The sequence below is a fragment of the Balaenoptera physalus genome (genome assembly GCF_965194825.1).
Source record: "Balaenoptera physalus genome assembly, chromosome: 14".
NCBI lineage: Eukaryota > Metazoa > Chordata > Mammalia > Artiodactyla > Balaenopteridae > Balaenoptera > Balaenoptera physalus.
In genome coordinates this window covers 24,196,322-24,221,715 of record NC_138893.1, presented here as the reverse complement: position 1 = coordinate 24,221,715, position 25,394 = coordinate 24,196,322, and the positions used below count along the sequence as shown (strand labels likewise).

The 25,394-nt window shown below is 39.9% G+C and overlaps 1 protein-coding gene and 1 long non-coding RNA gene across 2 annotated transcripts in view; both read right to left on the bottom strand.

The window, feature by feature from the left end:
• Positions 1-21,210, bottom strand: part of TCERG1L (transcription elongation regulator 1 like) — a 203,670-nt gene extending 182,460 nt beyond the window's left edge. Inside the window, exons 1-3 of the mRNA XM_082423207.1 lie at positions 20,782-21,210; positions 18,609-18,755; positions 17,355-17,535 (exon numbers count right to left, since the gene is read on the bottom strand). Of these exons, the coding sequence (XP_082279333.1) occupies positions 17,355-17,535; positions 18,609-18,755; positions 20,782-21,111 (658 nt within the window). The 5' untranslated portion in view covers positions 21,112-21,210. The remainder of the gene's footprint in view (positions 1-17,354; positions 17,536-18,608; positions 18,756-20,781) is intronic.
• The window catches only part of LOC309642169, a 998,009-nt gene that overhangs the window by 778,985 nt on the left and 193,630 nt on the right, over positions 1-25,394 (bottom strand). The gene's annotated exons all lie outside the window — the stretch shown is intronic.

Sequence of the window (25,394 nt, the reverse complement as noted above, 5' to 3'; positions counted from 1 at the left end):
TGTTGTTGTCAATGCCTATCTTATTATGACACAATTTCTGCAATCATGAAATGCACTCCACTTAACCTTGGCAGATGTTAATGTCACTATACAGTTAAACTTTCAATAATACTTTTAGGATTTGTACAGCTAGCTTTACAACTGAGATCTTCCCATAAAATATATTTGCTTCTTCTTTTCTCCTATTTTTGAAAAACATGGGTAAAATGGGTAACCAACCTCATAATCTATATTAATGCCTCACCGTTTTCTATGTTCTGAAAAAAACTGTGTATGAGGAGAAGATTCTCCCTGGAGTTTGAGAGATTTTACCCATAAAATCCGTGGAGTGTCAGGGTGTAGAGGGGACTCGGGCTAAGAGAAAACGTGAGGATAAGGTCCCCACGCACTTGCCCAGGTAGAAGAGGGAGGAGACCTGTGGGCGTGTATACGGGCCGCTCCATCGTGATTCAAGTTGAAAAGCTGCCAGAAATCAGTTCATCTAATTGTCAAAAAGCTGCTGATATCAAGCAGAGATGTCTCCATTTAATGTGTTTCTTTTTTTCTGATCATGGGAGGGGAGATTTTAATCAATTTAATTCATTTCCATTTTTGAAACCATAAATGTTTGCCTTTATTTTTTATCATTTGCTTCCTCAGATTTTCCTTAGTTTTCGCTAAGGAAACTTTTCTAATGCCTTGATTTAAGCTGATTTATGCTGTGCCTATGCTTTCATAGTTCACATATCATTTCTGGCTCTACATTTGCCTGTAGTACTGTTGGCTACATATTATGACTTCTAATATGGGCACATCACGTTTGGTTATTTTATAAAAGGTTTATTTTGTAATATTGATTTCTGTCTCATTCATTTATTTTGGGGGGAGTCTTTTAACTTCAAGGCTGCTGGGCATCTCTTTATAGCTTATTTTAAGGTTTCAGTTTTGTTGCACTGTGGCAGGTATATGAAATCTATAAAATCACTCTTCGTAATTTCTTGACGTGTCCTTCATGATATTACTTTTTACTCTTTTTTCTTTAATTTTTATTATGAAAGATTTCAACAGTAATATAATAGAGAATAATATAATGAACCCCACGTCCCATCACCCACCTTCCACAATTATCAGCCCATGACTGGGCTTGTTTCATCTTCACACCTGCACTCCTAGCACCCACACCTGGATTACTGATAAAACATAACAGATTTTATTTCAGCTGTATATGTTTCTGCAGGCATCTCTAACATACAGGTTCTTTTCAAAAGCATGAGCATAGAACTCTAACAACACCTACAAATTAACAAAATTAATCATTTCTTGGGCTTCCCTGGTGGCGCAGTGGTTAAGAATCCGCCTGCCAATGCAGGGGACATGGGTTCGAGCCCTGGTCCGGGAAGATCCCACATGCCACGGAGCAACTAAGTCTGTGCGCCACAACTACTGAGCCTGCGCTCTAGAGCCCGCAAGCCACAACTACTGAGCCCATGTGCCACAACTACTGAAGTCCGTGTGCCCTAGAGCCCATGATCCTCAACAAGAGAAGCCACTGCAATAAGAAGCCCACGCACTGCAACAAAGAGTATCCCCCGCTCGCCACAACTAGAGAAAGCCCGAGCCCAGCAACAAAGACCCAAGGCAGCCAAAAATAAATAAATAAAATACATAAATTTAAACAATCATTTCTTTAAATTGTTAAACACTTAGTCAACTGTTCCAGTTTCTCCTGTTGTCTCACAATTTTTTGTATGCCTTGTTCAAACAAGGGTCAAATAAAATCCACACATTTTACTGGGTATGTCTCTTTAAGTCTCTCTTATTCTAAAACTTGGGTGCATTCAGGTGTAATTTATCTACAGTGGAATTCATTCTCTTTGTGTACAGTTCTCTGAATTTCTGCAAAGGCAGTCATGTAACCACCACCACAATCAGATAACTGTCCACAACCCCAAAACCTGCCCTCTGCCCCTTTGTGGTCAGTACCCTCCTCCCACCAATCCCTGGAAACCACTGATCTGTGTTTGGTCTTATAGTTTTTCTTTTCCTAGAACGTCATGAAAAGGGAATCATCTATGAAACAAATGTTTGACTCTGGGTTCTTCCACTCAGCATGATCTATTGGGATTCAATCATGTTGCCGCGTGTATTAGAAGTCCATTCCTGGTGGTTTCTGTTGTGGTCCATTGTTTGGATGTGCCCGAGTTTGTCAATCCATGCAATAGTTAATGGCTATTTGGACAGTTCCCAGGTTTTGTTACTCATAAAGCCATTATAAACATTTGTGTACAGGCTTTTGGGTGGAAACATCTCTTTATTACTCTTGGGTAAATACCTAGGAGTGAGATTTCTGGGTATAGAATATATAGCCCTTCCAGTAGGTGTGTAGGGACTCTTCATTCCGGACTTTATTTGTGTTTCCCTAATGATAGATAACATTGAGCATATTTTCATGTGCTCATTTGACATTATATATCTTTGTTGGTGATGTGTCTGATCACATATTTTGCTGGGTTATTTGTTTTCCTATTATTGATTTATAAGAGTTCTTTGTATATTATGGATATCAATTCTTTATTAGATATATGCTTTGCAAATATTTTATCCCAGTATGTGGCTTTTCTTTTCATTTTATTAGAAGTCATTTCAAAGAGCAACAGTATTTAATTTTGATGAAATCCAATTATCAATGCATTTTATTCTATGGTTCATCTTTTGATGTCATATCTAAAAAAATTTTGCCTAAATCAAGGTCAGAAAATTTTCTTTTATGTTTTCTTTGAGAAGTTTTAGGACTTTGGTTTTAAAATCAGATTTATAAGCTATTTTGAGTTAATTTTTATATATGATACAAGGTATTTATCAAGGTTTGTTTGTTTATTTTAAAGATGAATGTTCAACTGTTCCAAAACCATTTATTGTAAAGGCAAGTTTTTCTCTACTGAATGCTTTGGCACCTTTGTAAAAAAATCAGTTGACCATGTATGTGTGTGTCTATTTCTGAAGGGTCTATGATCGTGTCCTACTGATCTCTGTTCCTCCGATTTTGCCAGTTCCACAAAGCCTTCATTCTTATAGCTTTATCATAAGCATTCAAATCTGTTCCATATGAGACCTCCACATTTGCTGTTCATTTTCAACACTGTTGTGGCCATTCTACTTCCTTTGGCTTTCCATATCAGTTATAGAATTAGCTTGTTAATTTCTGTGAAACTGGGATTTTGTTTGGGATTACACAGAATTTATAGATTACTTTGGAGAGCACTGACATCTTAACATTATTGAGTCTTCCAGCCCATTAATACAAAATATCACTCCATATATTAATGTCTTTGATTTCTCCACTCAATGTTTTGTAGTTTTCGGGATTCATATTTTGTTAGATTAATCCATAAATATTTTCTGGTTTTAGTGCTTTAGTGACACTGCTCTTTATTTTAATGTCTAGTTGTTCATTACTGGTCATACAGGGATACAATTGAATTTTCACACTGACCTTGCATCCTGCAACCTTGCTAAATTCACTTATTGGTACTAGCAGCTTCTGGTAGACTCTTTGAGATGGTCGATATGGAGACAATTTTGTCTGCATGTAGAGACAGCTTTATTTCTTCCTTTCCAATCTGTATGCTTTTCATTCTTTTTTTTTCTTTTCTTTTTGCCTTATTGCATTGGTTAGGACTTCAAGTATAATTTTGCAAAGAAATGGTGGAAGCACAAACCCTTGCCTGGTTCTCCATCTTAGAGAGAAAACATCAGGTGTTCCCTGTTACATACAATGTTAGATATGGTTCTTTCATAGATGTCCTTTGTCAGTGTATTATTGAGGTATGGCCCTTGAATATCCAGTTTGCTGAAGTTTTGGGGTTTTTTATCATAAAAGAATATTATATTTTTGCCAAATTCTTTTTCTGCATCTATTGACATGATCATGTGATTTTTATCTTTCATTCTATTAATATGCTATATCACATTTATTGATTTGGATATGTTGAACCAACCTTGCATCATAGGGATAAATCCCACTTGATCGTGGTGTATGATCCCTTTAATGTGCTGTTCAATTTGGTTTGCTAATATTTTTTGAAAATTTATTTTTTAATATAGGCATTTTAGTGCTATAAGTTTCCATCTGAACACTGCTGGAGCTATGCTCTGTGATAATATTTTTAATATTGATTTTCATTTTTATTCAATTCAAAATATTTTGTAATTCTCTTTGTCACTTCCTTTTTGGCCCATGGGTTATTTGGGAGTATTTTTTTAAATTTCCAGATATTTGGCAATTTTTCTGGATATTTTTTCTGTTATTGATTTCTAATTTAGTTATACTGTGGCTAGAGAACAAATTGTGTATATTTTTAATTATTTAAAATTTGTTGACTTTTTTGTGGCTTAGAATAAGGTCTGTATTGCTGAATGTTCCATATATACAAAAAAATATGTATCATATTATCGTTAGGTAGAGTATTCTATAAATGTCAATTTAATCAAGTTACTGGATAGTATTGAGTAAATTCTGTAAATCCTTATTGATATTCTGCCTTCTTGCTCTATTAATTTCTGGGAGATGTGTTGAAATTTCCAAACATAATTATGGATTTGTCCATTTCTTTTTTAAGTTTGATTAGTTTTTGTTCACATATGTTGAAGTTCTTTTGCTAGATGCACACACATTTAGAACTGTTATGCCTTCTTGGTATGTATTTAATTATGAATTTTTAGTTATGGAGTGTCCCTTCTTATTCCTGCAATACTTCTTGTTCTAAATTCTAATTTACCTAATATTAATACAGTACTCCAGTTTTCTTCTGATTTGCATGCTGTATCTTTTCCATGTTTTTACTTTTATCTACTCTAGGTTTTTATATTAAAAATGAGTTTCTTGTGGACATAATATATACAAGGATGAAAACCTTTCCTTTTAATTATAAAGTTTACACCTTTATATTTCTTTATTTCTTTACTTTGGCTTAGTTCTATTTTTATTGAAGTATAGTTAATTTACAATGTTGTGGTAGTTTCAAGTGTACAGCAAAGTGATGCAGTTATACAGATATGTATATATTCTTTTTCAGCTTCTTTTCCATTATAGGTTATTACAAGATATTGAGTATAGTTCTCTGGGCTATACAGTAGATCCTTGTTGTTTATTTTATATATAGCAGTGTGTATATGTTAATCCCAAACTCCTAATTTATCTCTCCCCCCATCCCCACTATCACCTTTGGTAACCATAAGTTTGTTTTCTAAGTCTGTGTGTCTATTTCTGTTTTGTAAATAAGTTCATTTGTATCTTTTTTTTAGATTCCAAATATAAGTGAAATCATATATTATTTGTCTTTCTCCATCTGACTTACTTAATATGATAATCTCTAGGCCCATCCACATTGCTGTAAATGTCATTATTTCTTTCTTTTTTATGACTGAGTAACATTCCATTGTATGTATGTACCCCATCTTCTTTATCCATTCTTCTGTCCATAGACATTCAGGTTGCTTCCATGTCTTAGCTATTGTAAATAGTGCTGCTATGAACATTGGGGTGCACGTATCTTTTTGAATTAGAGATTTTTCCAGACGTATGCCCAAGTGTGGGATTGCAAGATCATAGAGTAACTCTGTTTCCAGTTTTTTAAGGACCCTTCACACTGTTGTCCATAGTGGCTGCACCAATTTACATCTCCACCACCAGTGTAGGAGGGTTCCTTTTGCTCCATACCCTCTCCAGAATTTATTATTTGTAGACATTTTAATGATGGCCATTCTGACTGGCGTGAGCTGATACCTCATTGTAGTTTTGATATACATTTCTCTAATAATTAGTGATATTGAGCATCTTTTCATATGCCTGTTGGCCATCTGTATGTCTTCTTTGGAGAAATGTCTATTTAGATCTTTTGCCCATTTTTTTATTGGGTTGTTTGTTTTTTGATATTAAGCTGTATGAGCTGTTTGTATATTTTGAAAATTAATCTGTTGGTAGCATCGTTAGCAAATATTTTCTCCTAGTCTGTAAGTTGTCTTTTTGTTTTATTTATGGTTTCCTTTGCTATGCAAAAGCTTTTAAGCTTAATTAGGTCCCATTTGTTTAATTTTGTTTTTATTTCCATTACTCTAGTAGATGGATCCAAAAATATATTGCTGCAATTTATGTCAAAGAGTGTTCTGCCTATGTTTTCCTCTAGGAGTTTTATAATATCCAGTCTTACATTTAGGTCTTTAATCCATTTTGAATTTATTTTTGAAAATGGTGTTAAAGAATGTTCTAATTTCATTCTTTTACACGTAGCTGCCTGGTTTTCCCAGCACCACTTATTGAAGAGACTGTCTTTTCTCCATTGTATATTCTTGCATCCTTTGTCATAGATTAATTGACCATAAGTGTGTGGGTTTATTTCTGGGCTCTCTACCCTGTTCCATTGATCTATGTGTTTGTTTTTGTGCTAGTACCATACTGTTTTGATTACTGTAGCTTTTTATCAATAGTATAAAGTCAGGGAGCGTGATTCCTCTAGCTCCATTCTTCTTTCTCAAGATTGTTTTGGCTATTCAGGGTCTTTGTGTTTCCATACAAATTAAAATTTTTTTTGTTCTAGTTCTGTTAAAAATGCCACTGGTAATTTGATAGGGATTGTACTGAATCTGTAGATTTCCTCGAGTAGTATGGTCATTTTAACAATATTGATTCTTCTAATCCAAGAACATGGTATAGCTTTCCATCTGTTTGTGTCATCTTCAATTTCTTTCATCAGCATCTTACAGTTTTTGGAGTACAGGTCTTTTGCCTCCTTAGGTAGGTTTATTTCTAAGTATTTTATTCTTTTTGATGCAAAGGTGAATGGGATTGTTTCCTTAACTTCTCTTTCTGATATTTTATGGTTAGTATATAGAAATACAACAGATTTCTGTATACGAATTTTGTATCCAACAACTTTACCAAATTTGTTGATGAGCTCTAGTAGTTTTCTGGTAGCATATTTAGGATTTCCTATGTATCTGCAAACAATGACAGTGTTACTTCTTCTTTTTCCAATTTGGATTCCTTTTATTTCTTTTTCTTCTCTGATTGCTGTGGCTAGGACTTCCAAAACTATGTTGAATAAAAGTGGCAAGAGTGGGCATCCTTGTCTTGTTCCTGATCTTACAGGAAATGCTTTCAGCTTTTCACAATTGAGTATAATGTTACCTGTGGGTTTGTAATATATAGCCTTTATTATGTTGAGGTATGTTCCCTCTATGCCGACTTTCTGAAGAATTTTTATCATAAATGGATGTTGAATTTTATCAAAAGCTTTTTCTGCATCTACCGAGACGATCGTATGGTTTTTATTGTTTAATTCGTTAATGTGGTGTATCACATTGATTGATTTGCAGATATTGAAAAATCCTTGCATCCCTGGGATAAATCCCACTTGATCATGGTGTAGGATCCTTTAACACATTATTGACCAAGGGAGTTTTGCAGAAACTAATGCCTGTGGCGATAATACGTCTCCACTCAATAATGTTAATGTATTGTTTGAGTCAGTGGGCTAGTATTTTGTTGAGGATTTTTGCATCTATGTTCATCAGTGATATTGGCTTGTAATATTCTTTTTTTGTGATATCTTTGTCTGGTTTTGGTGTCAGGATGATGGTGGCCTCATAGAATGAGTTCAGAAATATTCCTTCCTTTGCAATTTTTTTTGAATAGTTTCAGAAGGACAGGTGTTAACTCTTCTCTAAATGTTTAGTAGAATTCACCTGTGAAGTTAACTGGTCCTGGACTTCTGTTTTTTGGGAGTTTTTAAATTACTGATTCAATTTTGGTACTGGTAATTGATCAGTTCATATTTTCTATTCCTTCCTCATTCACTCTTGGGAGATTCTACCTTTCTAAGAATTTGTCTGTTTCTTCTAGGTTGTCCATTTTATTGGTGTATAGTTGCTCATAGTAGTCTCTTATGATCCTTTGTATTTCTGCAGTGTTGGTTGTTGGTTGTAACTTCTCCTTTTTCATTTCTGATTTTATTGATTTGGGCCCTCTCCCTTTTTTTCATGATGAGTCTGGCTAAAGGTTTATCAATTTTGTTTACCTTTTCAAAGAACAAGCTTTTAGTTTCATTGATATTTTCTACTGCTTTTTAAGTCTCTGTTTCAGCTCTGATTTATGATTTATTTATTTAAGATTTATCATAAATCTTTATGATTTATCATAAATCTTTATGATTTATTTTCTTTTATTAGTTTTGGGTTTTGTTTGTTCTTCTTTCTCTGGTTGCTTTAGGCATAAGGTTAGGTTGTTTATTTGATATTTTTCTTAGTTCCTGAGGTAAGCTTGTATTGCTATAAACTTCCCTTTTAGAATTGCTTTTGCTGCATCCCATAGGTTTTGGATCATCATGTTTTCATTTTCATTTGTTTCTAGGTATTTTTTGATTTCCTCTCTCTTTTTTTCAGTGATCCATTGGTTTTCAGTAGCATATTGTTTAGCCTCCATGTGTTTGCATTTTTTTGAAGTCTTTTCTCTTATAGTTGATTTCTAGCCTCATAGCATTGTGGTCAGAAAAGACACTTGATATGATTTCAGTTTTCTTAAATTTACCAAGGCTTGCTTTGTGACCCAGCATGTGATCTATCCTGGAGAATGTTCCATGTGAACTTGAAAAGCAGGTTTATTCTGCTGCTTTCAGATGGAATGTTTTATAAATATAAATTAAGTCTATCTGGTCTACTGTGTCATTTTAAGGCCTGTGTTTCCTTATTGATTTTCTGTCTGGATGATCTGTCCATTGATGAAAGTGGGTGTTAAAGTCCCCCCCTATTATTGTGTTACTGTTGATTTCTCCTTTTATGTCTGTTAACATTTGCCTTATATATTTAGGTGTTCCTACATTGGGTGCATGTATATTTAAAATTGTTATATCTTCTTCTTGGATTGATCCTTTGATTATTCTGTAGTGTCCTTCTTTGTCTCCTGCTACAGTTTTTATTTTACAGTCAATTTTCTCTGAAAAAGTATTGCTACTTCAGCTTTCTTTTGATTTTCATTTGTGTGGACAGACTTTTTCCATCCTCTCACTTTCAGTCTGTATGTGACTCTACACCTTTTCATTTAAATATACCATATTGTAGTTATTATTTTTTAAATTATTTACTTCTTCTGTGCTTTGATCTTTTGTTCTCTTTTTCTGACTGAATTTAGGTTGAGTATTTATTATGATTCCAATTTTATTGTTTACTGTTAATCTATTGTTTTATTAGTTATAACTCTTTAATTCTTAAGTGGTTGCTATATGCTTTACAATATGTATTTTAATTAATTAGAGTTCACCTTCAAATAATATCACACCACTTAATGTATGATGAGAGCCTTGCAGTTATATCCTTCCAGTTCCTTCCTCCCATCCTTTGTGATTCTTGACATTGTTTTGATTTCACATATGCTATATGCACATACTACATCACTCACCATTACTTATCCTTATACAGTTAATTATCTTTTGGAGCAATTAAAAACAAGGCAAAATATATATTTTACCTTAATGTAGTACTCTTTATTTCTTTGTACAGATTCAAGTTCCTCTCTATTATATTAGTTCTACTTGATAAGCTTCTTCATAATTTCTTGAACTGCAGGTCTACCGACAATTAATTCTTTTCAGTTTTAGTTTGGGAAAAATCTTCATTTCACCTTAGTTTTTGATAATTGTTTTTGCTTTGTATAAAGTTCTTGACTGAGATATTTTTAGTTCAGTCTTTTAAAGATGTCACTTTGTTGCTTTGGGGTTTGTATAGATTCTGACAATACAACTCCTGCAATTTTAAATTTTTGTTACTATCTGTGTAATGTGTCTTTATTTCCCTGTTCGTCTTCAAGATTTTCTCTTAACCTTTGAAACAGAAGTTTGAATATGTTTTGCCTCATTTTCAGTCTTGGGGTTTTCTAAGTCTCTTGGATCCATGTTTTGATAACTTTTATTAATTGTTTATTACCTTTGGTCACTGTGACTTCAAATGTTTTTTTCCTCCTCATTTTCTCTCCTCCTGAAACTTCAATTATATGTATGTTAAACCATTTGATATTATCTCATAGCTCTGGGAAAGTATGCTCCATTTTTTCACTGTTTTCTCTTTGTGTAACAATTTTAGTAGTTTCTGTAGACCTAACTTTAAATTCATTCATACTTTCCTTGGCTGTATCACATCTACTCATGAGTCCACCAAAGTAATTCTTCATTTCTGATACCACGTTTTATTTTTTCTAGTATTTCAGTTTGGCTTTCTTATCTTTTCCATATCTCTGATGAAATTCTCTATCTTTTCATGCATGTTGCCCTCCTTTTCCATTAGACTCATTAATATATTAATCATAATTATTTCAAAGTCCCTGTCTGAAAGTTCCAAAATATGCCATCTTAGGATCTGGTTCTGTTGCTTACTTTATCTCTTGACAATGGTTTATCATTTTTTGCTTTGTGTGTCTTGTAACTTTTTTATTCAATGCCAGACATCATGATTAGAACAATAGAGAATGAGGTAATTAGGATTTACTCCTGGAAATGGGCACACCCTTTCTTCTGTCAAGCTGAATGAGATGTGTCAATGTATTCAGGTGTTGACCTGGATTTGAATTTTGTTGCCACAGTTTCCTACCATGCCCTAGAGGCTTCAAAATCCTTTAACGATGCCTTTTTCTTACAGTAAGTTCTAGGGTGTCTGATAGTCTTAATATTTGTGTCCCCCTTAACTTTCAGCCATCCCCATATTCCTGCATCACAGAAAAGGGTCACTCTCCATGCCCGGTCCCTGCACCAGTGGTAGATGGCTGTTGCTTTTACTCATATTTGTAAGGCTGGCTATAGGGCAGGATGTCTTGCCCTGTGTCAGTCTTAAATAACCTTGTTTTCTGGGCTTCCAGCATGAGAGTTTCCTAGTGTTTCAGCTTCTTTTAACGATATGAGGGATTTTGAAATAATTTGTATCCTCAGATTTCTCAATTCTCCTCTTCCCAATTTTACCAACATAATTTGAGGTTACGTATTCAGATTATAATTATTCTTTTCAGCTTCAGTTTGGGGGAAAAAGTTGCTTAGAAATTTTCAGTCATTCCTGTAACCAAATTAATGAATGTTTACATATATTCTATGTTATTGACAAAAATTGTTGACGATTATAGATAGTTTGAAACCTGACTTCCCCATTCTTAGCTCTTGCTTTTGATTAATTTCTCAATTAGTGGAGGAAACTAAAGAGGAAAAAAAAATTTTATGATATAAGTTTTCCCGAATTTTTCATAGTCTATAAAAGAATTCTAAAGTGATAGTATTGTCATAATTTGAAAATTAAGGGAAACATAAAGCTTAAATCTGTTTCTTTAAAAATCTTACTGGTAATTGCTTGAGAAAATAGGATCAGTATGAACATATTCTAAATCACCATATAAAACAAAAATAAACAAAATCAAACAAAACATACATGGCACAGCAAAAGAATAAAAACAGACTAAAATAAAGAAATAACAAAACACTATAAAAAACAGGATATAATAATATGACAGAAGAAATATAAAAATAGGAATTCAAATATAGGTATGCTAAACTCCATTTTTAAAAGGCAAAAGAAGAGACTGTGCCTTTAAATGACTGACCTAAGCTTAAAACAAAAGACAAGGTAAACACTGATAAGCAAGATAAAATAGAAATGTAGAGTGACAGCAACATTAACTTGAGACAAAGTAGAACTTGAGGTAAGAACATTAGATGTGAAAAAAGTCTATCCATTTGTTGTTTGAGAAGGTCTTTTCCTTGCTTATGCATATGGATGCCTTTCTTGTTGGGCATATATTACTTTGATCACAAACGTTTTTCCTCCTAATTCTCTAAAGTTTTCCCCATTAGGTGATCACATCTAGTGTTGTACATTGATCTGAAGCTGTGCCCACTTTTGTGTTCCTGGAAGGAGTGGCTCTCCCATTCGTAAACTCCACTAGGATACAGTGAGCAAGGTATATGGCATGGCCACATTTAATATGTCTGCCACATTGTATTTGTTTTTCAAGGAGATCAAATCAACATCGATGTGTTGTTTGCTCTCTATCTCACTGTCATCTTCTCATGATTACCATCCCTTTGTTCACTGCCACAGCTACACATGCTTGAGAATCCGTCTATGTTGTTTGCCAGCATCCAGTTCAAACCGTCTTGCCACGTGATTTCATGCCTCCGCCAGCTCGCTTTCGATTTTTCTTTTATTGCTTTTCTATAAAGCTCTTTTGTTCATATTAAGGTAAACTGAAAGGTGATTTATGCAAAATGCTTACAAGCTCCTGTGCAAAAGCTGTTTCCCAGATTTGTCTTTCTTCTGCATCTTTTGAGTAAACAAATCTTTCATGAAGCAGAACAGTTTCTGTTGTCCCACCTCATCTTCCACTTTCCCTCCCTCTCTCTCTAGTCATCTTTGAATGGCACAGCCAGTATTTTTTTTCCAACAAGATATGGGTAGAATCAGGCTCTTTGATCTCCAGCCAAAAGGCAATGTGATATAGACAAATCTCCAGTTTCCAGCAAACTATAATGCCATGTGTCCTTACTGGACAGAAGCTGAGTAAATTATTCTCCTGCTTGATACTCTGAATCTAAGTACTTGTATTTCTTAATAGCTTGAAGGACCCTGAAGTTCTTATTTTTACAAGTGAAGAACAGGGATGCTTTGAAAAGCACGATTTCCACACTGGCCCTACTCCCACCTCTACTTGTGATAAACCTCATATCCTTATAAGTAATGCAAGCCCATTTCTCCCTGGGATAAAGAGGGACTTAGCACTGCATGGGAGAAGGGAGATGTTGAGACTGGAGACAAAGTGATGGGGTCTCGTCCTAAGTGCAGAGACTCCTGAAGAGGAGGGAGTGCCTGTGTCCTCATGCGTTCTCGCCTTTCCTGCATCAACCTCTGAGGACTGGGAATGAATGAGTCCCAGCTTATTTCTCAGTTCAACCCATTCACACTGTGATTCGGGATAATTCCTTAAAAAGCCACTAAATTATTCACTGGAGACTTTAGTTTCCGGTACAGTTGTAACTTTGCATATTTTTGGACGCTTGTATTTATTTTTCGGTGAGAAGACTCGGCCCTTTCTTTGTCTGCTCTGCTTCCTGAGGACAAATTTACACTTTCCTGAAGAAACCATGGCTCCCAAGCTGAAGAATGATGGAACATCCCAGGACACTCTGGAGAGCGCCCAGGACTTACAACACAGGTCCCGTGGGATAATGGGATTCATCTTGCACGAAGTGCCCCTGAGCTGGGCCACCACTGCCGCATCCCACCACCCACTCTCCTCCTTGGTTTAGGCTGCTTGGCTGCTTGTCGTCACCTGATGAAACATTTGTCATGAGTTTGTGACTTTCCATGTTCTGCTCCTCCATTCCCTCTCCTGCTCTGGTCAAGTTCTGCTGATCTCTGTGGTGTGTGTCAGGTACATCATCCCCTGGAGACCTTCCCTGACGACCCTCCCGAGACCCTCCTTGGACGTCTGCAGAGAGCACCTAGGACGGCAGTGCTGGGTAATGATCTACAGAGTGCACTTCCCCAGGAGAACATGAGCTGCGAGGGCACCTAGCAGAGCCCATGTCTGCACCGCCTGCAGGGGAGGGAGCTCCTCTGATGAATGCAGGTGGGAACACGACTGACCTTCATGCTTCTAAGTGGCCATCAGGCTTTCTTCAGGTCTGAGTATAACGGCAAATCATTACCTCTATTGTCAACATAAGTGAGTCTAGTATATATCAAAAATAAAGTCCTTCAAAACATTTATTAAATTTTAGATGAGTTACCCAAATTCGTTCAAGTGGTGCTAATATTATATGAGACCCTGCTGCAGTGCAGTTACTTCTTCACCAACCACAGATCAGGAGGGGAGCAATATTAACATGAGCCTCAGAGGTCACCCACCCGACGTCCCTGCCCATCACACCTTCTAACTCAGTTCAACAGACCACATGCTTATTGAAACAAAACCACTTTCTAGTGTCACATCATTGGAGCTCATGGTACATAATGCCACTGTCAAGAACGATTATTACACAAATGTACTATCCATCCAAGAAAGGAGAATGTGAAGAGCCTGTTTAACATGAGGCAAGTCGGTCAGAATGGCCGTCATCAAAACTCTACAAACAACAAATGCTGGAGAGGGTGCGGAGAGAAGGGAGCCCTCCTGCACTGTTGGTGGGAATGTACACCGATACAGCCACTATGGAGAACAGTATGGAGGTTCCTTAAAAAACTAAAAATAGAACTACCATACGACCCAGCAAGCCCACTACTGGGCATATACCCTGAGAAAACCATAATTCAAAAAGACACATGCACCCCAATGTTCACTGCAGCACTATTTACAATAGCCAGGTCATGGAAGCAACCTAAATGCCCATCAACAGACGAATGGATAAAGAAGTTGTGGTACATATATACAATGGAATATTACTCAGCCATAAAAAGAGATGAAATTGAGTTATTTGTAGTGAGGTGGATGGACCTAGAGTCTGTCATACAGAGTGAAGTAAGTCAGAAAGAGAAAAACAAATGCCGTATGCTAACACATATATATGGAATCTAAAAAAAACCAAAAATGGTTCTGATGAACCTAGGGGCAGGATAGGAATAAAGATGCAGATGTAGAGAATGGACTTGAGGACAAGGGAAGGGGGAAGGGTAAGCTGGGACTAAGTGAGAGAGTAGCATGGACATATATACAGTACCAAATGTAAAAGATAGCTAGTGGGAAGCAGCCACATAGCACAGGGAGATCAGCTCAGTGCTTTGTGACCACCTAGAGGGGTGGGACGGGGAGGGTGGGAGGGAGACACAAGAGGGAGGGGATATGGTGATCTACGTATGCATATAGCTGATTCACTTTGTTATACAGCAGCAATTAACACAATATTGTAAAGCAATTATACTCCAATAAAGATGTTAAAAAAAATCTAAAAAAAAAATTAAATTAAATTAAAAAATAAAATGAGGTGAGTCTGACTCCCTCTCCTGGTTCTCCTGGAGTTCTAATAGTGCTTCATTGATTAACTGAAAGGGGATCAATAAAATATATCTAAGATTCTAAGGCAATTTGCTTCTGAATATAACAATTTACAAGATGGATCAACTTAAAATATCAATCATATAATATATTCATACATTATATATTAATATAGTGTATATAAATATTTATATTTATAAACGCATAACTATATAATATAAATCAATATAATATTTAAATTTATCAATTTATAGCAAGAAATAAGATTTAATAGCAATTATAACAATAACTTTTAACAACATATCTGAAAATTTACATGTAAAATGTTTTAATGAGGCTATATTTTCTCTTTAATTACATTAAAATTGAAACAATGTATCTTAACTTTTAACTGACTCGGAGCTGACCCTACCTTCCACCTTTACTTGCTCCCCCTTCCAGGTTCTCAGTTAAGCAGTTAGTAACATATAAACAACACCCTAAATGTGTTCTTTGGACTAACGGTCATTTAATACATGTTTCTAGAATAGTAATTTCTAAGAATCTGAAATGTATCAAAAAATCAAAATTTTCATGAAACAGTTCAGAAACCCCATCTCAGAACAAACGCATTTGACCGTTAGTAAAATACCTCTGAGCACAGATACATTATTCTCCAGAAGATAAGTAAAGTGTGTTATATTCTTATGGTTCATGAGTCCAAAAAAAAAAAAAAAATCCAAGGAAGAATAAAAGCAGAAATTTGACAAATGTTAGATGGGGCAGACAGTTATTCTATGATCGACCATGTTAGTAAGAAATATTATTTTATTTTGTCCTTTAAAAAGGCTTAGTCAAAAAGTCAAAAGGTAAAATTAACATGAATATGCTTTAAGTATGAAATAGGTGCCACACAATGGCAAGTAAAAATGTCCATATGATATAAAAGCTATGATAATTTGCCATAAGCTTCTTCGACAAAATTGGTAGTTAGCATGTTCAGTATGAGTTTCCTAAGAGGACAGAGGTATAATGCAAATGTCTACATGATATTAAAGAGTGAGCTGACAGGAGGAAAGGTCACTCAAAGCTTTTGTTGGAACAGTTAAACTAATTTCACTGTTTTTTCAACTAAACGTACTGATTATTTTGGTGACAGCATTGCCAGTATATTAGGAAAGTAGAATATTATCCTTTCATATACTGAAAAAGACGTCTAAAGCCCTGGAATACCATATATTACATGTTATCTGATCATCTTCTGTCATCATTCAATTAAAAAGGATATGCGATCATCTTAGTGTAAAATGTTTATAAGCGTATGTATGTATGACGCTTATTCAGATTTTAACAACTCAGTAATAGATGATTACAAGGACAGAAGGCAAGTTTCAGTCAAGAATCATTAAGGCCTATGAAAAAACCCAAGAGTTGAGTGTTCTTCCTGACTTATTACTAAACAGGACACATAGCAAATTATAATACAGAAGGTAGAAAGAGAAAGAAAGAAATATGTCTCCTAAACCAGCACTGAACTATCCACAGATACGTGTCCTTATTACTAAATTTTAGAGCTACATATTGGGACAATCTTGGTAGGTAGGAAATTACAAGGAAGATAATATAATTCTGCAGTCATAAAATATTCCGTAATGGAAGGTGTTGCAAGATAATTTGGGCATGAGCAACATTTGCTTCTGTAATATGATCATACATCAAGGTGATTTTAAAAATCAATTAAAAAATTCATAAGATGATTTTATTCTCTTGTTACTATATAGGTTTATTATACCGTCTTTCAACCAGGGATTATTTCATGGGAGTCTGTTCCAGGACAAATGTTCTTTCAGGTCACGAGACTCCAAAGAGAGAACAAAATCCATCTTCCAAACAGCACACATTTATAGACCATCGCCAGTATCACCCCATATTCGTGAAGGCGAAACGTATAAAAATCTTACATGTGCCCGTGTCCTGCGGACCAGGGAGCTATGCACCTCACCCCCAATAAAGAACATTTTTTAAATGAGTTGCCTGATCAATTAGGGCTCCTACTAAGAGCTATCAGCATAAGATTTGGTCCAATTCTAAAAACAGAGCACCAAAAATATGATTCTGTTCAAATCCCCTCAGCCATCTCTTTGCCTTAAAACAGATTCCATTCTCCAAAAACACAGTGAATAATCTACCCCAAACTCAATTTCATTATGAAAAGGAATCATGCCCATGAAAAAAGAAATTATATTTTACTGAAAGAATTTGAAAGAATTGTTCCATTAAAGTGGCAAACATAGTTTTCATACCCAAAGCTAATTTGTAGCTACAGCAAGCAAACAAACAAAAAACAACCACACATTTTTACAGCTATTTGGGCACCAACCTGGGATGGGCTGAGGTGCTAACACCACTGTGGGAAGAGGCCTAGAGGCAGGAGCTGGCCTGGACAGGGACACGGCTACTTGATTTGCCAACAGTTGAGGCTTCTCATGCCCATGGAACAATCTTGATTCCTCAGGATATATCCATGTTGAGTCCAGAGCAAAGGAATTATTAAAAAAGATCTGTCCAAAGAGAAAGCAAGCATAACATTTAAGACCATGCACATAATAAAAGCTTAAGACTGTAAAATACTTGTCTTACATTGAATATTGGAGATTCTATGCATGGAGATTCTATAAAGCCACTATCTTAAAACCTGAAGATCCACGGGTCTCTGATACCAATCACCTTCTAGTCAAGTCTCCTGGGCTGGTCTTCAGCTATTGACTTGGTTAGTTCATCCCAGCAGCCAGTTAACAGATACAGAATCACCCCAGTGAGATAAGCAGTGGCTTGTAGAACAAGTCACTGTACTACTTTCTATTGGTTTTCAGGTAAACAAAGTGTAGCCAGTATATCTGAATTCAAAAGCCAAGATAAACCATCAGAAAGATGAACACTCAAAGCAATAATACCAAGGAAAACTTACTTTTAAAATGTACACTTGAGTTATATAAGGTTTAAGGCTAGATTCTTAACAATAGTTATGGACTTAAAAACTGAAAAATTCGGGGCTTCCCTGGTGGCGCAGTGGTTAAGAATCTGCCTGCCAATGCAGGGGACACGGGTTCGAGCCCTGGTCTGGGAAGATCCCACATGCCACGGAGCAACTAAGCCCGTGAGCCACAACTACTGAGCCTGCGCGTCTGGAGCCTGTGCTCTGCAACGGGAGAGGCCGCGACAGTGAGAGGCCCACGCACCGCGATGAAGAGTGGCCCCCGGTTGCCTCAACTAGAGAAAGCCCTTGCACAGAAACGAAGACCCAACACAGCCAAAAATAAATAAATAAATAAATGAATAAATTAAAAAAAAAAAAACTGAAAAATTCAAAAAGTAGATTCTGATTCAGAAGTAGCAATTTTATATTATCCTATGAAATCCAAATATTTTAAGCTAAAACAAAATCCCCCACCACCACCATCTACTGGTGCTTTTGAACAGACCAATCTTATTCTGAAAAGATTTCTCTCCAGACCTAGATGGTTGATCTATTGCAATTAGAAACTAGAAATACACAGTGATTTCTGTTATGGAAATACCCAACAACTTAAAAATTAATAGCCCATTTATCCAATCAGACTAGCTGCATTTTTACCTTACAATTAGGTATCCTTTTGTCTATCCAACTTTTCCCAATGGGAAGTGGAAGAGAAGATGGGCAGACATGTGGGAAAATGGGCACCAATTCCACAGTGGAAGAGGGGGACAGTCCAATCGATGGAGAATGACCACCAAACAGCCACTGAAACCCAAGAAAAGAGAAGGGTGTGCTCATTAGCCTGTATCAATCAACTCTACTTTGTACCAATAGATGCTAGGATAGCTGCTCTAAAAGGGAATTTTAAAATGCATGTATTTGATCATGAGAAAAATCTCCTTTTTCCCAGTCCAAGAAAAACCCCACAAATATTCCAAAATTCTAAAAATTTATAAAAATTTTCATATCTGAATCATCACAATGCATTTACAACACTGCTTTCTGTAATATTAAGAAAGAACTTCTAAGCACAAAACCATGAGAACATGGTAAGAAATGGATTTCTGCCCTGAGAACATGAGAAACCACAATGGAAAGGTGAAATGCTGGGTATTCCTTTTATAATTCTTGAATTCTTTTTATAAGCAAGCAGAGAGCTATATTTTATGAAATTCTTTTCCACATAACATTTTATATTAATTATATTTATCATTTTAGAAACAGGCACAAGCAATATTTTCAAAATAAGAGGTTAAGATCAAAGTTTCCCAAGGTTCGCAAATGCAAATAGATTCCAAGGCAAAGAAAACATAAATGAGCTTATCGCATAACTGAAGATCCCAATGTACAGAATAAAACAGCAAACGTGGAAAGGGGGCAGACAATTTAGGAGACAGTCTCTCTAATTAAATTAACTGAATCTTTATCAGTGGAGAATAAGATCATTGTTCAATGGTATGGAATACTTCAATACGTATTTGTTTTAAAATCATAAAAGCATTTTTGAATTTCCTGTTATGTGAAAATGTTCTTCTGGTTTAAATAGTTATTTAACACACAATATGGTAGCACAAAATATTTTAAAGATTAATACTAAGTTTTGGGGAGATTTTTTGTTTTAAATTTACACAAGGAAAAAAATGCATTTTCTATACAGAAAAAAAAAAAAAAAAAATGTAGTTCCTTGACATCATATACCTCTAGTGGTAGCACTCGGATATGACAACCCCTTCGAAATATCAAAAAAGCTACCAACGCTTATTCAAAAAAAACCCCAACATGAACTGCATCACACATCAAAGTACCATATCCAGTACCACATATGTGATGTATCATTACGTGTAAAGACCAGTTTAGGAAGAGTTAACAACATCATTTAGAAAAGCTCACAATATAATATTGGAATTAAATTAATTATGTGGTGTATTCTAACATCCACTCGTTTGAATATGCTAATTAGGACAGTCATTGGAATAAAATACATGTTATTCTCTGATTTAAATGCATCTGCCTAGTTAGATAGCAAACAATGGATCTTGCCAAAACCAGCTTCCCTTGCTCTGTTACACCATTAATCAAAGGCACAGTCACTTTTTCTTTTTAATTCCAGGTTTTAGACGCCAAACTCTTCTAAAGTGCAATATGACACTAGGTAATTTGGTGGACTCAGGCAGACCTAGGGTGGGAGTGGAAATCACCGGTAGCATTTCTCAGTATTAAAGGCAGGATTTCCCTGCAAGCTTCCATTGGCTTGAATTTTCTTAAGCATTGTCCTGAGTCTATTTTCAAATGAAAAAAAAAAAAAAACTAGATCAGAATCAGAAATAGCTATTGATTCCCGGTTTGCTTTCCAAGCCTGGCAGAGACTGTAAAAGTATTAACTTCTATTCGGTAAGTCGGCCACAGTTCGCAGCAGCAACGCCGGGCTCCGGAGGCGGTACTTAAGCACCGCGTTCTGGACAACGACCCCGGCCCGGGCGAAAGTTGTGGCCAAGGCGGTCCCAACTCTGAGCTTGGGGTGCGGGTCTCCAAACTGCTCGGCTGAGAGACCGGGAAGACATACTGCAAAAACTGCCTTGAGGCAGAACGGGACGTCGAAGCATGAACTTTGTTGCCGAGGCATGGCTGCCAGGCTGCGCCGTGATGGGCTGGGGAGCCGAGGACCACCGCGGGAGGGAAGAGCGCAAGCCACAGGGCCGGAGCCGCCGGAGCGGGGCGAGGGCCGCGCCCAGGGGCCAGGGGGGAAGCCGGCGACCCCGAACCCGGGGCCAGGGGCCGGGGGACACGTTACCTGCCCGTTGAGCAAGGGGTAGTGGTGCACAGCTGCGGCGGCGGCGTGGTCTGGCGCAGAGGGCAGCGGCAGCAACGGCAGCCAGCCGGGCAGCCCCGGGAGCAGCGGGGCGGCGGAGGGCTGGGCCGAGGCAAGCAGCCCCGGCGGGGGCGCGACCCCGGCGCCCAGCCGGAGCAGCCCGGCCGAGCCGGGGACCATCCAAACCCAGGGCGGCGGCGGCGGCGGCGGCGGGTCTGCATTCATCGGCCAGAGGAGAGGCTGCCGCCGCCGAGGCTGCTGCGGCTGCTGCAGCTGCCGCCGCCGCCGCTGGAGCCTGGCGCCCACCAGCATCCTACATCCCCGCGCGGGCGGCGGCTGCGGGCGCGGCGCGGGCGGCGGGCGCCAGAGGCACGGGCCGGCGGCGGCGCGGGCTCCGGAGCGAACTCACTTGGTTCCGCTGCGCGGCCGCACGCTCCGCCCCTGCCCCGCGCCGGGAGCCCCTCCTCCTCCTCCTCTGCTGGCGCTGCCGCCCGCGCCACCGCCGCCGCCCCCCAGGCCCGGCGCCGGCTCGCAGCGTCCCCGGGTTCCGGGCTCCGGCCAGCACTCACCCCGGGACCCCCGCGGCGGCGGGGGAGGGGGCGGGAGCAGGCGGAGGCGCGGGGCGCAGAGGGCGCGCCTGGCCAGGCTCCCGCGGAGCTCGGGTTCGGCCGCTGGAGGCCGCCGGCTCTCGCGGACGGAGCGCACGCCGGGGAAGGCGCGCCCGGCCAGGCCGGGAGACGGGGTCCACCAGCAGCAGCGAGCCGAGGCCAAGGTGGCGGCGCCTGAGCCAGGCACGTCCAGCCGCGGGGCGGTGCTGGGGGCGCCGTCGGGGACCGCGCGGGCCGCTCTCTGCCTGGCTTAACTTGGGACGAGGGCGGAGGGTCCCCAGGGGATGCTGACTGCAGCCCCCGACGCCCAGCGGACACCGATTGCCACTGGGGACGGGTAGATTTCTCGCCCTGGAAAATCTACCAAACACTTTCCTAAGACCGCAGCGTGTCCTCTGCCCCGGCGGCCCCTACCCAACGCCCCACTAGTTCAGGCGCCACACTCCAGGCGGGTCGCCTCCGGGCCTTTGCACGGGACATCCGGTTGCCTCTGGGATTGCCCACTGTGAACTGGTCCTGGATTCTACCGGGCCCAGAATTGTGCTCCCCCTTTACCCACCGCACGCGGCCTCTGCAGTGCAACCTGGGCTGCCTGAGGCCAAAGACCACCCCTCCTGCGAGGACCCTCGCTCGGCCTGCACAGCAGAGCCTGGTTCCGCGCGGGTCACACGCGGTCGCCGCCAGGCGGCGCGCGCCCCGGCTGACCTCCCTCCTGCCGCAGGCCCTGGTCCCGCGCGGTATCTCCTTGTGATGCCGGGGCTCTGAGACCCCGCCCAGCTCTGGGCTGTTCGTCGCCGAGAGCTGGTTGGAGACTTCCACGTGCTAATGAACTGCTTAGGTCGCTACGCCGGAGAAACCCCACCACAGTCAACAGCGCAAGCACAGTGTTTCTTAAGACCATTTGGTGAAGGGCCTTCCTGCCGCCTAAAGCAGAAGGAAGGTATTATGAAGCATGCTTTTAAGAGTTTGTATGAAAAGCCCACGCTGACCTGGGCAGGAGAGCATGCACCCACCCAGGTACACCACAGACACACCTGGGACTCTCCAAACACGGGCTCCCCTCACCTCTGGACTGATCCGTCGACCTCCCTCCTGAGATAAACTAAAGCACCAGAGTGCTTTCAATTTGCTTCTAGGGTTGTTTCCTCATTCTTCTAATTTGCTTATTTCCTCCTGGCCTGGCAGGATTTCTTTTAGATCCTGGCATATGCTAATTTACATAGCTGGCATCTCCATGTTTTCCTCCAGGCAAACCATTTTTCAATTAGCAAGTTTATCTCTCTCTTTGATGCAAAAGTCCTGGCAAGATTTTGTTTTTTCTCACCTACAGTCAGAAAGCTCTGCAGATTAGAAGACTGTTACTATTCAGCTTAAGCCCTTAATTCATGCGCATATATTTGTGTGTGCACACACTCGTGATATGTGGCTTGATCTTGGTGGCCACAGCCAGACTAAGGAATTGGGGCAGGTGTCTTTGGGCAGGCTAAGGTGGACCCCTTAAAGGGTCCTGTTTGAATGGGAGTTATTCATCCCTTCTCCATTGTTTGGAGGCTGGCAGTGCCCGGCTTGCATGCTGCTCTCAGCAAAAGCAAGTGCAGTGTGCACAGAACCCACACTCCCAGGAAACAGGGTTTAGCCATGATCTGGGGGTGCTTCAGCAGGTGCTTTGGGGGGAGTCTCACCCGTTCCCACACAGCCCGGTCCTTGAAGTGGTTCTGCTAAAGTATGCTTTTGTCAACTGGTTGTATTTAATCCCTCCCTGGGCTTTCCAGTGCCCTGAGCACAGGATGCCTTGGGCAGCTGATCGGCTCTGAACAAGAGCTGGGAAATTACAAGTATGTTCATTCAAAGAACCTCAAAGTAGCCCGAACTCCTTTGCTGCTTCCTTCCATGGGGTTGACTGTATTTATTTATTACAACGTTTTGAACTCCTTTCCCTACCATGCTGTGCTCTGAATTCTGGGAACACAGCAGAGGACAACAGAGGTGCAGAGCGATTTTCACTAATTAATTAATTGATATGACAGGGGAACCCGGAGATGGACTTATCCCCTATTTCTGGCTCTTGTTTCAATCACATGCATCTCAAGGTTTTCCCCACACACCCCACTCAACCCAGGAACAACCAGAAGCCCCCTTTCCTTTGGGTACTCTCTTTCCAATGGGTATTTAAGAGGACTCTTTGAAGGCAGGAAGACTTGTTCTCCATGAGGACCAGAAATCAGGGGATCTCCCATCTGTGCGTGGAGGCTCCACGCCAGGTAGACCTGTGCCGCTGGTGGGCAGGTGTGCTCACCTATCAGTGCCCCCAGGGGGTCAGCCCTGGGCTGGCACCCCCTAAACTCAGGCCCTTTATCTCCCTGTAAAAATCAGTGACAAATTCTCCTTGTAATGAGTTTTATACACAATCTAGTCTCAAGTTCTCCTAACCAATAAAAACAACCTTAATTCTGTCTGTATTATTCAGGCAAAACCAGCAGAAGTTTCCAGCTAATCTGTGACAGACTGAAGAAAGACGAGATCCACAGCACGAGAAAGGTGTGAATTATCCTCATATGCTAATGAGTTCTGAATTGTTTATCACCGTTTTGGAAAAAAAGAATGTTGGGTGTTAGGGAGAGATGGATGAAGTAAGAGTTTGCAGCTTGTAGAAGGATTTTTTTTCAAGGTTTTTTTTTTTTTTTACTCTTTTTCTAAGTAAAATATAAGAGAAACTCCCACCTCAAAAGAAAGAGAGAGAGAAGCATGGAGATGCCTTCTCCAGGCCTGCCGAGTTAAAATAATCCCCAGAGCAACGGGGCAGGCGGGAGTGGGGACGTGTGGGGCGGAGAACTGAGGTGTTGCCTCAGCAGCGGCCCTGTTCCGCCCACCAGCTCACACGGCCAGGACATCTTTCCAAAACCAACGCTGATCCGACTGGGTCCTTCCCTGCTGAAGACTCGCCAACTGTGCTATGATGAGGCCCTGGATGAAAGCCACGAAAGCGAACCGCCGCCTCGGGAGACCGGCCTCTTCAGGAGGAGGAATTGGTGATTTGATATCTGAGTTGGTGTGGGCTGACAAGGAGCGGGTGTAAGAGTGATTTCCAAAGTTCTGCCAGACTCGGGAGTCTGCAGCTGGGCATCCCTTCCCAGAGATGAGGAGCCTTTGGGGACGAGCTGCAGAGAGGAGAGGTTGCTCCAGACAGGACGACGTGGAAGGCTCCGAGGGACACCTGGAAAGATCTGTCCATGGCACGGTTGTCTGGAGTCAGGAGCAAAGTCTTGGATGAAGACACGGAACTGGAAGTAGCACAAGAATGGAGAGGGGTAGCCTTCCGCGGTGGTGGCGGAGATCGGAGATGTGGATGGGGTCACCCCAGGCGAGCACAGAGCGGGAGAGGAGAGGCCGTCAGGGGGTCCCCGTAATGGGGAGTGAGGCTCTCTAGGAAACACGGAGGGGAACCGAGGCAGGTGGTAGCACGAAACCACCCTGGACGGGCAGGAGCGTGCTCGTTTGTTAAAGGGTATTATTATTGTTTTTATTATAAATGTGGTATTGCAGAATATCTGGAAAATATAGAAAAGCATCATGAATCAAACCCACTCAGGGAAAAGGAATATGCACCTTTTGTTGACCTCCCCTCCGTAGTATTTTTGTCTTCTCATCTCTCTCTATATAGCATGGTAATGTATATTGTATATATATTACATATAGTAATATATGTATAGCATATATTATAGCATCTTATCGTATTACATTTTATATTAAATTGCATTTTATAATAAATAGTTTAAAACCTTATTTTTCACTCAGCATCATAGCATGAGCGGTTCCCCACATTGTTGAAAATACCTAGAGGAACCCTGAACAACAGCAAAGCGGAAAGCTCACGGAGGACGTGTAGGAGTGGAGGTGGGTCTGCCCTGAGTGGGAGTCAGTAGCCGACGTGGGACAGCAGCACACCCTACTCAGCAGCCTGTCCATTTTGTAGCCATAAAGAACCAC